Source organism: Narcine bancroftii, chromosome 4, assembly GCF_036971445.1.
Source record: "Narcine bancroftii isolate sNarBan1 chromosome 4, sNarBan1.hap1, whole genome shotgun sequence".
Taxonomy (NCBI): Eukaryota; Metazoa; Chordata; class Chondrichthyes; order Torpediniformes; family Narcinidae; genus Narcine; species Narcine bancroftii.
In genome coordinates, this window is record NC_091472.1 from 299267035 (window position 1) to 299282700 (window position 15666).

A 15666-nucleotide genomic window follows, 5' to 3' on the forward strand; every position below is an offset into this window, starting at 1 on the left:
AAGTTGGCATTTATTTTTCCATTTGGAACAACAAGGGACACATTAGAGATGTGGCAGGGCCTAAATGCCAAAACCTGCTACAAAACCAAATCTGTTGATGCAGCAGATGTCAAAGCTTTGCTCCCAGAGGAATTTAATGCCTTCAACACCCAATGATTATAACAGCAAAGAACCACCCTCCACACTCCCATGTCCCCTGATGATCCCATCCAGTCCATATCCAATGTTGACGTGTATGCTGCCTTCAGAAGAGTGAATCCAATGAAAGCATCCAGCCCAGATGGAGTACCTTGCTGAGAATTAAAAATCTATGCTGACTAACTTGCCAATGTATTCACAGATATCTTCAATATCTCACTCCAGCAGGGTGTGATACCCATCTGTTTCAAACAGGCATCAATCAGAGTGTAGTAACCTGCCTTAATGACTATCAACCAGTAGCACTTACATCAACAATGATGAAGTGTTTTGAAAGGCTGGTGTAGAAACATGTCAACTCCCGTCTGAGCACTGATATGGATATATGTTCCAATTCACCTATCGTAGCAACAGGTCTATGGTGGTCTACACAAAGGTCTGGAACATTTGGATAGTAAATATGCATTCATCAGAATGTTCTTTATCGACTACAGTTTGATATTTAACAGCATCATCCCCTCTAAACCAATCAACAAAATCCCAGACCTGGAACTCAACACCCTATTGTGTAATTGGATAATGGATTTCCTCACCTCCAGACCACAATCAGTGAGGATTGGCAATCTCCATCAGTACTAGAGCACCGCAGGGCTGCATTCTTAGCTCCCTGCTCTACTCATATTATACCTACGACTGTCTAGCTTGGTACGACAATAACACCATTTATAAATTTTCCAATGATACCGTGTATAAAGAAAGGTGATGAGTCAGCATACAGGAGGGAGAATGAAAACTTGTCTGAATTGTGCACCAACAACCTTCCATTCAATGTTACCAAAATTAAGGAGCTGATTCAGGAAGGGAAAGTCAGAGGTATACAATCCAGTAATCACTGAGGGGGGAAATTAGAGATGGAAAGGGTGAGCAAATTTACGTTCTTGGGAGTCATTATCTCAGAGGATCTTTCCTGGACCCAACATACTAATAGCACTATGAAGAAATCTCATCAGCTTCCTCAGGAGTTTGCAGAGATTAGCAAAAAGAAATTAGCAACATTTTTACACAATATTACATAAAACTATACAAATCAGAATTACTAGGAGATGAGAACAAAATGGAAGAATTTTTGCTGAATGTCAACCTTCCAAGCCTGGAGGAGAAAGGATAAAATTAGATTCTCCCTTCACAAGGGAAGAAATTGAAAAGGCCCTGGGCACCCTACAGGCTAATAAATCACTGGGAGAGGATGGATTTCCACCTGCGTTTTATAGACAATTCAAATTATTAATGCTCCTTTTAATGGTTGTCCTGGACCAAGCTGTGGAAACACAAAACCACCGAGAGTCATACTCAACCGCAATTATTAATGTTACCAAAAAAGAATATGGACCCACAAAAAACTTTGTCATACAGACCAACATCCCTATTAAATGCTGATTATAAGATACTAGCAAAAGCATTGGCCAATAGATTAGGACAATACTTGATGAAACTAATACATACAGACCAAGCAGGATTTGTTAAAGGAAGGCATTCTTCAAATAGTCTAGGAAGATTATTTAATATTATACACATGGCTAAATCTGAATGAAATCCAAGTATTATGTTCGGCCAGCAATGCCGAGCATGCCAGAAGTGGAACTATTTCAGCAGATGCTGCAGAGCTAGGCAGCAACTCACCCTGAGATCCAGATATAGGATGATTAACCAGATGGAACTTGAGCAAGGACAAACCAACTCGGATGACGAGCATTACATTGACAGATTGACTCTGCAGATAGCAGGAGACCCAACAAGAATCAGAAAGAATAACAAAGCATTTGTAACAATGAAGATCAATGGTAAAGCAGCAGACATGAAAGTTGACACTGGAGCCAAGTGCAACGTCATGTCACAAAGAACATTCAACCTACTGAAGGAGTCAGAACAGGTCATACCATGCTCCAAGTCCACAAGTCTAGTGGCATACAGGGCAGCAAAATTAGAATGGACGGCACAGTGTGACTGCAGTGCTACGTTCAAGGACAGCTGCACATTCTAACATTTTTCATAGTCCAAGAAAACATCCCGCCTCTGCTGGGTCTAAGCGCAAGCATGGACATAGGTCTTGTTTTGTTCAGCAGAGAGGTACACCAGATAAGTCCAGCCGAAGATGATCTGACACACAGAATATTTTCTGAGTACAGTGGCCTTTTTACAGAAGAACTGAGAAAACTGCCAGTGACATACTCCATGCGGTTCGACCAAGAAGTGAGGCCCGTGGTTCATCCAGCATGCCATATACCGATAGCAATGAAGGACAGGGTTAAGGCTGAGTTGGACAGGATACAGGATTATTACCCCAGTCTTTCTTTGAGCCCACCAAGTGGGTGTCCTCCATGGTGGCTGCTAAGAAGAACGATGGACAGGAAACGTGGATCTGCATTGACCTGAGAGACCTCAATACAGTTTTGAAACGACCACTCGATCCAATGCGTACTGTGGAGGAAGTTGCCACACAGATGGCCGACGCAAGAGTTTTTTTCAGTTTGGACACAAAGAATTCCTTCTGGCAAATCAAACTTGACTACAAGTCATCACCGTTGACCACATTCAGCAAGAGTTTTGGCTGATACAGATTCCTGCGAATCCCATTTGGAATCAATTCAGCCATCGAAGTATTTCAAAGGTCAATAGAGCAAATCTTTGCGGGGTATTCCTGTGCCATCATTGTTGATGACGTGATGACGCACTTGTAGGTGGCAAAGACTCGGAAGAACATCACACAAATTTAAAAAAGGTACTTGACAAAGCCTGGAAGGTTCATCTTAAGCTGCAAGTGCAGATTTCAGCTGAACCAGGTTGAATGTAGGCCATGTTTTCACAGAAGGCCTGAGGCGGACCCTTCAAAGACTACAGCAATGAGTGAAATGCCAGTTCTGACAGATGTTACAGTGCTACAACATTTCCTGGGCATGGGCAAATTCATTCCAAACACCAGTGATCTTATTACCCACTAAGGCAGTTGACGCACAAAGACGTGATTTGGTCCTGGCAGGAGCAACAACAAAATGCATTCCATGCATTAAAAAGGCTTATGTTATGCCCATGTCTATCGTACTACGCCGTACAAAGACCAGTCATGCTAACCTGTGATGCATCACAGCATGGGTGCAGCATGCCTGCAGGATGGAAAACCAGTGGCCTACGCATCCAGGTCACTCACCACCACTGTGGTGAATGTCTGCCAAGCTGCCTGTCTCCCCTCTGGCGAGCCTTGCTGTCCTAACATTGGCTGTGCATTATCTCTACTGTTAAGGACACTCCCCTTGGATATAACTGTGGATGCATCTATTGTCTTTCATTATTGTACCATGAGTTTCTGCTAATAAAAGCCATGATTATTGTTTGACCACATCGTCTTTGTCTACTTCATCAAATGGCACTTCAATTTTATTAGAGACAATAGATGCATCTACAGTTATATCCAAGGGGAGAGTCCTTAACAGTAGAGATAATGCACAGCCAATGTTAGGACAGCAAGGCTCGCCTTATTTGATTGATCACTTGTTTCAAAGAGCCAGCCTAAATACATATGTTTCTTTTAATATTTTGCAAAGAAAGATGCCTTTCAACACATCGCTGGTAAAATGGTTCATCTAATAATATACATATTTTCTGGAGAACTAGGTACCACTTTTCAGAATTAGGGCATAGCCATTTAACATTGTGAGGAGAAGTTTCTTCACTAAAAAGGTTGTGCATTTTTGGATTCATAGAGGACTCTGGATACTCAGTTATTGAATACTTTCAAAAAAGGCACCATTTGGCTTTGTATAATACCAAGATAATCAAGCGACCAATGTGGAAGATGGACTTGAAGTTGATCAGCCATGGTTGATGGCCAGAGGAAAGACAGGCAGCTTGGCAGACATTCACCGCAACCACAAAGAACAGATAGGCCCAAATAGAGGAGTTGTTGGCAGTAATTTTTGCCTGCTCAAAATTCAACGACTACATTTATGGCAAACCAGTGACCATAGAGACTGACCACTTGCCTCTGGTCACAGTCCTAAAAAAGCAAATCCATGTGGCCCCTAAACGATTACAGAGAATGATGCTCAGGCTTCAGAAATACAATGGACTTTAATTTACAAGTGCACTTAGTCAACGCACTATCTCGTGGTCCCAGAAAATGCACAATTCAACAAGCTGAGAAATGATCTAATCCCCTATCCACATCTTTGACCCTTTTTTGTCAAAGGACCATCATCTTACCTCCCCCATTAATTCAATTGGTGCCCTTCTTTCTTCTTTTCTATGAACATCAATATCCTCTTCACCATCATTTGCCTCATCTGGATTGTCTCTTAAAGCTCTGTTCTCATTGCTTGTTGTTGCCAAATCATGCAGTTCAACAGCAGTTGCAGAACTTTCTAATGGTCTTGCTTCTTTAATGACTGAAGAACTTGGATTTATTTTTATATCTACATTATAGGAAAAAATACATTATCAATGAAGTTCAACTTTTAGATCATTATAGGATAAGAAAGTATGTATAATCTTGCAATATTAAAATATTATTATGGCAAACAACAGTTAAATATAATTTTACAAATTATATTTAATCTTTTCTCCATTCGGGTTGCAAAGATCATATTCAGTGACCAAGTACCAATCTTCAAAAATTGTAACAATTCTACCATAGTTAAACCAAATGTTGACCATTCTTTTATTCTCTCTGAAGCTGTTCGACCCACTGAACTCCTCCAGCAGCTGTTTTTTTTTGATGTCATCATTTCAAGTGGATGCCCAAAGAGAATTCAAGAATATTAACTTTCGCTTGTTGGCCTCCATGCATCAAAGACAATTATGATTTAACCTGGCTTTGATATTCAAATTCAAAAAACTTCATTTTTAATACAAAGAGAAAGTGGAAGAGCTACTTTAGAAATTGCATTTCACATAAATGCACTTTAAAAAATATATATCCAGCTCTTGTATTCTTGAGAATGTAGCTAAGACAGCAATTATGTTTTCAGTCATAGAGCACAGAACCAGGCCACCATTTCCACATTCCCACACTGCAATCAACTCTCTCCAGATTCCATCACTTGCCATTATACAATGGCAATTTTCAGTGCCCAATTAACTAACCAATCTAAAGACATATAGCATGGAAATAGGCTATTCAGCTACACTGCTGTGTACACTCTTGAGGATCATTGCATTGAGAACAAGTAGGTGTGACAACTTATTAGGTCTTACCCAAGAATTTGGAATGTTCATTGGTTTGATCAGATAAAAAGTGACAGAACTATGATATGAATTGCCATTTGCAGTTTTTAAAAACAGGTTGAAAGCTTCATATCTGAACAACTATAGCATCTCTTACCACTTCAATGGAACCCCACCAAAACTCATCAAACCACCATCTCACATAATATCTTTGAGCTCATCATTTCTGGTCATCGATAAAGCCTCCAACTTTATTGCTTCTCAACCCAAGACTGCTTGGTTCCACCACTTACTTAGGATCCTTAAACCCAATTGTCGTGATATACCAGTAGTTTTCAAACTTTTTCTTTCCACTCACATACCACCTTAAGTAATCAATTTGCCATAGGTGTTCTGTGATTTTAAAGTGGTACGTGAGTGTGGGAAAAAAGGTTGAGAACCACTGCTGTAGACCCAATTGTTACTTAAATATTTTGCTTGAGAAAAATTGTTATTGGCCCATTTCCTTTAGTTATGAAATCGTGCACATAAAAAGTCAATTAGGTGCGATTAAAACTGTGATTTTCAAACATTTTCTTTCCATTCACAATTCCTGTCTAAGTTGCATCTGCTCCCAGGAGAAGTTCTTCCATGTGAGACCATCTGAGATGTCCTTCTCTTTCAAAAATCGTTGCTTCCCCTCTCCTACCATCAACTTGGTCCTCACCCATAAATCGTCCAATACCCACACGTCTCCCTGCTTCCTATGTGCTACAAGGACAGAATTTCCCTTGTCCTCCCCCACCAGCCTCTACATCTAAAATATCATTCCCTGCCATTTCTGCGTCTTACTCATGATCCCATCATCAGACATATCTTCCCCTCTCTGGCTTCCGCAAGGACTGCTCCCTCTGTGAATCCCCTATCCACTCCTCCTGTCCCACCAATCACCCATTTTTCACCTATTTGTGACTGCATTAAATGCTACTCTTGTGCCCACACCTCCTCTCACAATTATTCAGGGTCCCAAGCAGGCCTTCCAAGTGAAGCAACACTTCACTTGTGAATCTGCCAGAATTATCTACTGCATCCGGTGCACTCATTGTGGTCTACTCTAGATTGGAGACACTCGATGCAGACTGGGACACCATTTCGTTGAGCACCTTTGGTCTGTCTGCTGCAATAATGGGGATCTCCTAGAGGCAACCCATTTCAATTCCACACCCTATTCCCATGCCAACATGTCTCATACTGCCAGACTGAGGCCACCCACAAATTGGTGGAACACCTCATATTTCATCTTGGTGTCTTCCAACCAGATAGTATTAACATCAACTTCTCTGGTTTCCATTAGCACCCCCCCCCCCCCCCACATCTCTCTCTTTCCATATCCCTACATTATTTCCTTTCCTATAGATCTGCATTCACAGTGCGACTCCCCTCCCCTGATATATTTGCAATTTTCCCCTCCTATCCATTTATCTATGTCCAATTATTGCCTTTTACTCTGTGCACCTCCCCTGCCCTTTCTTCCCTCCTTCCCATTATTATTATTATTATTATTATTATTATTAAGGTACCTGTCTGCTTTTTGCTCATATGGCGAGGAAGGACTCAAGCTCAAAATGTGGTTATATATTCTTTACTTCAAGTGGACACTGCGAGACCTGCTGAATTCCTTCAGCATTTTTGTGTTTTTACAGCAGCATCTTTGCACTGAGCACATATTCCTAAATTTCCACATTGGTAGGGATATCCTGGTTATCTTCATGCCACCAAACATTTTATGTATAAATTATTATTTATGTCCAGAATTGCTAATAAGTAACTGGCTACCAATTAGACTGCCTCCAAATAGTTGTTCTGATTGTGAAGTAAATGCTTTGCATAAAATTCCTTTGTGTTGTTTTGAATACTTAACCCTACATTTTATTGTGAAATGAGAAGTGTAAATTTGATGTCCAATACATTTTGGACAATACACTTTGGAAAGTTGGACCACCTAGCTGTGCTCCTCCTTCTTGTATACTGACAGAAGCTGAAGAGCATGGAGCCAGCAGTGAAGACCGAAGATGGTCTAGTGAAGCAGAAAAGCAGCTTCGTGGAAATGGGAATGAGTCTGAATGAATATGCTACAGAGGTCACCAACTTTATCAGGAAGTATGTGGACAAGTGTGTTACTTCCAAGACTATCTGGGTGTATCCAAGTCAGAAGCCAAGAGATCCACAAACTACTGAAGACCAGATCTGTGGCATTTAGGGCTGAAGATTCAGAAACATCCAGGAAGTCCAGGTACAACCTTCAGAGTGCCATCAATGATTCAGAGAGACAATTCCTGACCAGGTTGGAGTCTCAGAGACTCCTGACAGCTGTGGCAGGACTTGCACATCATTATATCCTAGAAAGTGAAACAATGCAGCATCATCAATTGCAATACATTGTTTCCAGACAAGCTCAATGCCTTCTGTTTCAAAGGAGAAAATAATCAATAACCCCTGTAAGCCCTCTAATGGCCAATGACTCTGTGCTCCAAGTCTCTGAGTCTGAGGTGAGCAGTACTGTCAGGAGGGAGAAACCTGGAAAGCATCTGGCTGGGTCTTTAGAACCTGTGCAAACTAATTGGCTGGAGTTTTTGTAGATATTTTCAACCTCAATATAGTAGTCAGATGTCCCAAACTGCTTCAAAATGGCATCCATCATTCTGGTGCTCAAGAAATGCAAGGTGACATGTCTCAAAGATCATTGGCCAGTAGCACTGACATCTATCATAATGAAGTGATTTGAGAGGTTGCTTATGGACTGAATCCACTTCTATCTCAGGACCTGGACTCACTTCAATTTGCCTATTGTCACAATAGGTCAATGGCAGGTGCCAGGTCTTTGGCCCTCCACTCTGTGTTAAATCACCAAGATCACAGGAACATCTATTTTAGGAAGGAAATAGAAAGAGCCAAAACCCTGTAGTTCCTGGGAGTCCATATTTCAGAAGACAATTTTTGGAACCAGCACATTGAGACAATCATTAGGAAGACACACCTGTGCTTCTACTTTCTAAGGACTCTTAAGAAAATCTGGCATGTTGTTGGATACTCTGTCAATCCACGGGCGCACAGTGGAAAGTATACTGACTGGTTCAATCACAGCCTGGTCTGACCATACATGTGCCCAGAAAAGTAGGAGGCTGCAGAAGGAACAAACATAGCCAGGTCCATCAGCATCAATTACTTTCTGTTCTGTTAAATACCTTTAGACAAAATGTACATGACATATATACACAATGTGGTTGCTGACATGCAAAAAAAAATAGTGCCCTCGTGTAGTTGTTCTCAATCTTTTTCTTTCCACTCACATATCACTTTAAGTAATCCCTATGACATCAGTGCTCTGTGATTAGTAAGGAATTGCTTATGTGAGTGGGAAGGTTGAGGATCATTGCTCTAGACCCAATTGTTACTGAAATATTTTGCTTGAGAAAGATTGTCATTGGCCCATTTCCTTTGGAGTTATGAAACCATACACATAACGAGTCAATTAGGTACTGTTATGAGCCCAGAGGACCCCAAAACACACCAGCAATAGAAATTCACCAAGACAAATGGTTACTTAAACAAAAGTTGCTTTTAATTTTCTTTAAACATAAAAACAAGATCAAACTTTAACTTGTTACTATTAACTTAACCTTTTCTAATTCTAAGCACACATGCATGTAATATGCATATGTTTTGGAAAGTTCTTTACTCCAATCATTCACTTCTCACTTCTCCAAAGTCACCGGTATCATGTAATTCTTAAACTGTGCACAGAATTTAACATTTATGAATTTTCACCAGGCTCTGGTGCTTAAAGTTAAATGGTTACTGCTCAGGAAGGTTCTTGTTGGTTTCAGAGAGATATTTATTGCTCGTTGGACACACACAAACTGATTTCCTCCGATCAGTCACTTCAGTGTCTTGCCGGAGAAACTTGCCCCATCATGGGTTTTCCAAATGATAACCTCTTCTTCCAGGTCACCACAGAGTTCCTCTTGTTTCCCTTATTTCAGGAGAAACACTCTAGCCACCCATTTCCTCTTGTAAGGATACAAGGGTTTTCAACAGGCTGAACTCAGAACTCACAACCCATCTTCAAAATGGGGTTTTCAACAAGCCTGCCAGGTTGCCATGTTGCAGCCTCAATTGCAGAACTGACTACTCTCTCTCTCAGAGAAAAATCCTGTTTTCTGTCCTCTCTCTCTCTGGTTGTAAAAACCAGATCCTCTCCCAAGGCTCTAAACCCAATCCTTGAAAGATATTTATCAGCACTTGAATCTGGACTTTGTTCCATTTGCACCTAATTCTGAATTTCCTTCCAAAGCAGTTCCATTGTCTTTTGAAAAGTCACTGATGCCTAAATGCCTAGATTCAGCAAAGCTCTTGCATTTTAAATGAGATGTGAAGTGTAAGTATCTGTTTGTGAAGTGACCTACACTAAACCCCCCACAATCTATCTCTTGTAAAAACATATTTTACATAATATATAATGTAAACCATAACAGTATGATTAAAACAGTAATTTTCAAACTTTTTCTTTCAACCCACATACCTTAAGCAATCCCTTACTAATCACAGAGCCCCTATGGCATAGGGAATACTTAAAGTGATATGTGAGTGGAAAGAAAAAAGGTTGAGAACCACTGCCCTAAAGTAACAGGGTCCTCACTTCAAGTTGCTTTTGTGGTATTTGTGTGATTGACCCAGTCAAGTGATTGGACACTGATGATACTTCTCTCCCATTCCCCCAGAATGTTGACGGTCGGATCTTGACAGTAGTGAGGTCCTCAAATGTCAGGCAATTGATTAAAATGTCTCTTATTAGAGATATTCATTGTCAGTATTTGTGTGCCACTTACAGCCAATGCTATCAACATCTTGCATCATCAACATCTTGTTCTAATGCAGTGGTTCGCAATCTTTTTCTTTCCACTCACATACCACTTTAAATTATCCCTATGTCATCGGTGCTCTGTGATTAGTAAATGATTGCTTAAGGTGGAATGTGAGTGAGAAGGGAAGGTTGAGAATCACAGCTCTAGACCCGATTGTTTCTGAAATATTTTGCTTGATAAAAATTGTCATTGGCCCATTTCCTTTGGAGTTCTGAAACTGTGCACGTAACGAGTCAATTAGGTATGATTAAAACAATGGTTTATAAACTTTTTCTTTCCACCCACATACCACCTCAAGCAATCCCTTACTAATCACAGAGCACCTATGAGATAGGGAATACTTAAAGTGATATGTGAATGGAAAGTAAAAGGTTGAGAACCACTGTTCTAATATAATTAACTCTTGTACTCAATGAACCATCCAATGACAGCCTCTTGTCTGTAATCTGCAAATTGATTAATCATCGCACCTACATTCTTGTCCAAATTATTAATACTGTATATTTTTTTTATATATAAAAAAACAAACAACACGAAGCCCAGCACCTATCCTTGCAACACATGACTGGTCACAGGACTCCAATCTGATTAACTCTCCACTACCACTCTCTGATTCCTTCCATGCCAATTCTGTTTCTAATTGGTCAGCTTACCGTGCATCCCATATGATCTGGACTTTCTACACTAGTGTACCATGCAAGACTTTGTCAAGAACCTTACTCAGGTCCATGTAAGACAACAGCTACTGGTCTGTCCTCATCAATCCTCTTGGACTGCTTTTCAAACAAACTCAATTAAATTTGAGAGTCACGATTTCCCATGCACATAGTCATGTTCTATTAAGATTTTTGTTGCTTCCCATGACTTCTGAAGATACTCTTTATCAGGCTCCAGAATGTATCCAACTTTATGCACCTCAAGAACATCAACACTTCCTCTTTCATAATATTTATGTATTTTAATACATCTTTTCCATGAATTCTGTCACTTCCATGCCTTCTTCATGGTAAATACAAATGAGAAGTACTCATTTATGACCTTGCCTGTCTTCTGTGGCTCCACACATAGATGACCACACAGACTCTGGGTGGAACTAGGCCAAGCCCTAGAAAAAAAAATCCCACAGGACCCAGAGCTGTTCCTATTAGGAAATATGATGGCCATAAGGCTTAAAATAAAGTCCAAATTCCAAATCCAATTTGTAATGATTGCATGAGCAGTGGCCAGGAAGTGTATAGTGGTTACCTGGAAATCTGACTCTCACTTAGGCATTGGCAACCATATTTAAACTTCATAGAATCCCAGTTATAGTGTGGATCTGCGTATCTCACCATCCTGCCTTCCCCGTCTATCCTTCTACTGAGGGAGGGGCGGGAGTCCATTCCAACCTAATCAAGTAAAGTCAAGAAAAATGTAATAGCCTCGGTGCCAGTTGTTGGGCTGTGACAAATCCCTGATGTGTTCCCTACCTTTGTTGTGGGGATCTTGAATGTTGTACGTAATTGTGATCTATTGGATATAGGGAGGGCGGGGGGGAAAAATGGCTCGGACTCAATGGAGAATTCTGTAAATAATGGATAACTGTAATTTGTGATTGATTACTGGAAATTGTTTGAGTTTGAAAATCTATAAATAAAATATTCAAAAAAAGGATTACCACACAAAGGACCCTATCTTTCCCCATTGCCCTTGTAGAATCTCTTACAATTCTCATTGACTTTATCTGAAAAGTATATACCATGTCCCTTTTTTCTCTCCCAATTCCCTTCCAAAATATATTGCTAGATTCCTTGTACTTCACTTGTTCCCAGCTGCCTATGTCCAACATATGCCTCCTTGCTTTTCCTGACCACTGCCTCATGTCCCTCATTCAGCCTTGCCCATCACTCTAATAGGATCATTTTGGCTCTAAAGTCTCCACATCATTAATTGAAGCCATCCACTTGTCAGACATCTCTTTACCTGCCAACAACTTCTCCTAATCAATCTTTGTCAGTTTTTAATGTTATCAAAATTAGGACTTTAACTTGTGGATCAGTCCTATCTCTTTCCATAACTATTTTAAAATGAATGGTCATTGGTTCTCAAGCACTTCCTCATTCACCCAATAGCCACTTGCACAGACTCATTTCTCAAGAGGTCACCTATTGCCCTCTCTCTAGCATGGCCATCTTCATGTTAACTAAGAAAATTTTCCTATGGCAGACCCAGTCAATATGATGGGAGTTAAAACTCCTACTAATACAACCCTATTATTCCTAAAGCTGTGATTTCCCAACATGTGGACAGGACACACAGAGGCAATTTTATACATTGATGGGCAATTAGAAACATAGAAGATTACAGCACAGTAACAGGCTCGTTGGCCCTTCTAGTCTGTGTAAAATTATTAGTCTTCCTCAATTATTAGTCTTCCTCGTTCCACTGACCTGAACCCAGTCCATATCAGTCCATACCATGCACCTGTCCAAATTTTTCTCAAATGATAAAAATGAGCTCACATTCACCATTCAGTTGGCAGCTCATTCCACACATCCACTAATTTCCATGTGAAGAAGTTACCCCTAATATTTTCCTTAAACTCTTCCCCTTTCACCCTTCCCCGTGTACTCTGCTTTGTATCTCACCTAACCTCAGTGGGAAAAGCTTACTTGCATTTACTCTTTCTATACCCCTCATAATTTTGTATCCTCTATCAAATCTGCCCTCATCATTCTATACTCCAGGGAATAAACCCCTAACCTGTTTAACCTTTACCTGTAACTCAATATCTCAAGTCCCAAGACATCCTAGTGAATCTTCTCTGTACATTTTCTATCTTATTGGTATCATTCCTGTAATTTGGTGACCAAAACTGCATACAATACTCCAAATTTGTCCTCACCAATGTTTTATACAACTTTACAATATCCCAATTCTTTGATTTTTGAAGGTCATTGTGCCAAATGCTCTCATTACGACCCTATCTACCTGGGAATTGTGTATCGGTATTCCCAGATCCCTCTGTTCTCCTGCACACTTCAGTGCCCTCCCATTTACTTTGGTTTGTATTTCCAAAATGCAACATTTGTTGAAATTACTGAAACATCATGGCTGGAGACACAGACAGTTCTGCAATACAACTCTTCATTGCAAGAGATGTGATGTTTTCTGGTCCTGTAACCTTTGCTGTGTCTTAGTACGTTCAGCTATATCCTGTCATTATATGGAGTGCATTAAAATGGCTGAAGACTAGCTTAACATAATAACAAGGAGTTCATGAGACCCTAAAATTAATCATCTACTTTGCCTATCTAGTTGAGCACAGTTGCAAAATGCTTCACCCTTTATTTTGGCACTTCCTTTCTGGGCTTCAACATCACAGAGGGTTGGGATGCTCTTGGAATCTCATCACCACCATCCATTCTATCAGAAGAGCAAAACTTTGATCAGACTCATTGATTGTGGCAATGCTTAGTTGTCTATTGCATGCTGTTCAGTATGGAACCTTATCTTTAGGAATTTTTGTGCCACTCAAGTCATAAGTCATGCAAACATGAAGTTTATTATTACAACTTCAGCATTTTCAGAGAAAAGGCAATATGGGCATTAAAAGCAGAGTAATGTTGCAAAAAAAAAAAAGGAAAAGTTTACACCTTGTAGTCACCTTTCACGGGACTTCAATATCAGCAATTTGAATAATCTGCTGCACAGCCATTCCACCCACAAGGAAATGCTCATGGCAATTCTGTTTGCCTTAAGGCAGACAAGAGTTGAAGTACATCATGTATATTACATTTGACAATAAAAAGAACTTTTGAATAAGGCAGTTAATTGAATTATGTTTTCTTCCAATACTATGCACTGTAAAGCACTAAATTAGATAAGAATTAGATAACATCCTTCCGAAGCAGCTAATAAAGGAAATGGAGTTGCTCTGCAAGATGTATCCTTTAAAAATTATCAATACACTAGTCACTGCTAAATATTATAAATTGTGTGTTTGTAAACACATTACCCGGCTAATAAAAGATTCCCCTTCCCTCTGTTCAGTCAAACTATAGCTTGAGACATGTAATGCCAATCGTTTCTGATTCCAGCATTCAAAAGCACGCATCTATTGTACTTTAACCTGTCTGGAGGTGTACTGATAACACAATTTGAAGCTAGAAATCTGATTCATGTTGCAAAGCCATATCAATAGTGATAAACTGAAAAATAGTTATGAAAATTGGTGTATTAGGCAGTTAAAAGAAATAACTGAAGTACATTCTAAAGATCAGGAGAAATAGGTTGTTATCCATTTGCCTATGGATTCAAATCAATTCCATTCTTGTGTGAAACCTTGCTCAATCTGCTTTCCTGCACAGCCCAAGGTAAAGTAACATTCTTTAGTGTCAATTCATTTTCAGGTATAATACAGTTTCATTATCACAAGAATGGAAAATGAAACACAAATCATTATAGAATCATATACAGCCTTCAGAGCAAGTGAAAAAGACACCTTGTGAAATAACCAAGCTAAGAGATTACCATTTATTGTGGATTGACTAAGATGCTTCGCAACATCTTTGTTTTGTTCTTTCTCAGACCTTTTGGATTCTGTTAACTTCTTCATTACTGAAAGATAGGCAGGTTTCTGAAAACAAAGTCAATTATAAATCATTAAAACTAACTATTTAATATCCTCTGCAAAGAGCAGAAAGTGCTGGAATTCTCAGTAGATTCAGCAGTATCTGTGGAAAGAACAAATTTAACATGGAGTTAATGAACTTTAATGAGAATGGGAAAAAGAGAGAGGGAAATATGGATAAAATTTTTAAAAAGCAAGATTTATGAGAAGATGAAGCCAATATGTGAAAGAAGTCAACTAAAAGATTTCTGGAGCAGGTGTAAAAAGAAATTAAATCTGAAATATCTGAGGGAAAAAAAAAAGAAACACTTAATACTGGGATGCACATCTGGAATGGTGGATAATCTGAAAATGTGAGTCTTTAAGATATAATATTTCAAGTCAGAAGATGAGGTGTTCCTTCTGAAGCCAAGATTGAGTTTCATTGCAGTAATATCGGTCAAAGCATGAGTGGTCAGATTGGGAATAGGTTGGAGTATGAAGAAGTGATAGGAATTTTGAAATTTAGAGTCACCCTTCATAAATAGTCACACAATTGGTAGTTAATTTTGTCAAATGAAGAGAACACCACATTGAGTACTAAACACAGTGTGAGCATTACCAATAAATTGTTGTTTCATTGGAGAGAGGTCCTAGGACATCAGAAAATGATGGCAGGCACTGCATCTTTTATTATCTAGAAATGGGCTGTTGGGGTATGGTAATAAGTGGAGATGAAAATGTGGACTACAGTGTCCTGGGTGGAAATGTCTCTCAGAATGCTGAAAGGGGAGATTGGAGAGTTTAAGAAATGTG

General features: G+C 39.6%; 1 protein-coding gene across 21 annotated transcripts in view; it reads right to left on the minus strand.

Moving 5' to 3' along the window:
• erich2 (glutamate-rich 2) overlaps nucleotides 1–15666 on the minus strand; it is a 93016-nt gene that overhangs the window by 26166 nt on the left and 51184 nt on the right. For all 21 annotated transcript variants that reach the window (XM_069935639.1, XM_069935637.1, XM_069935634.1 and 18 more), the window contains 2 exons: nucleotides 14772–14877; nucleotides 4396–4604 (listed from right to left, as the gene is read on the minus strand). In XM_069935639.1, coding sequence (XP_069791740.1) covers nucleotides 4396–4604; nucleotides 14772–14877 — 315 coding nt within the window. The remainder of the gene's footprint in view (nucleotides 1–4395; nucleotides 4605–14771; nucleotides 14878–15666) is intronic.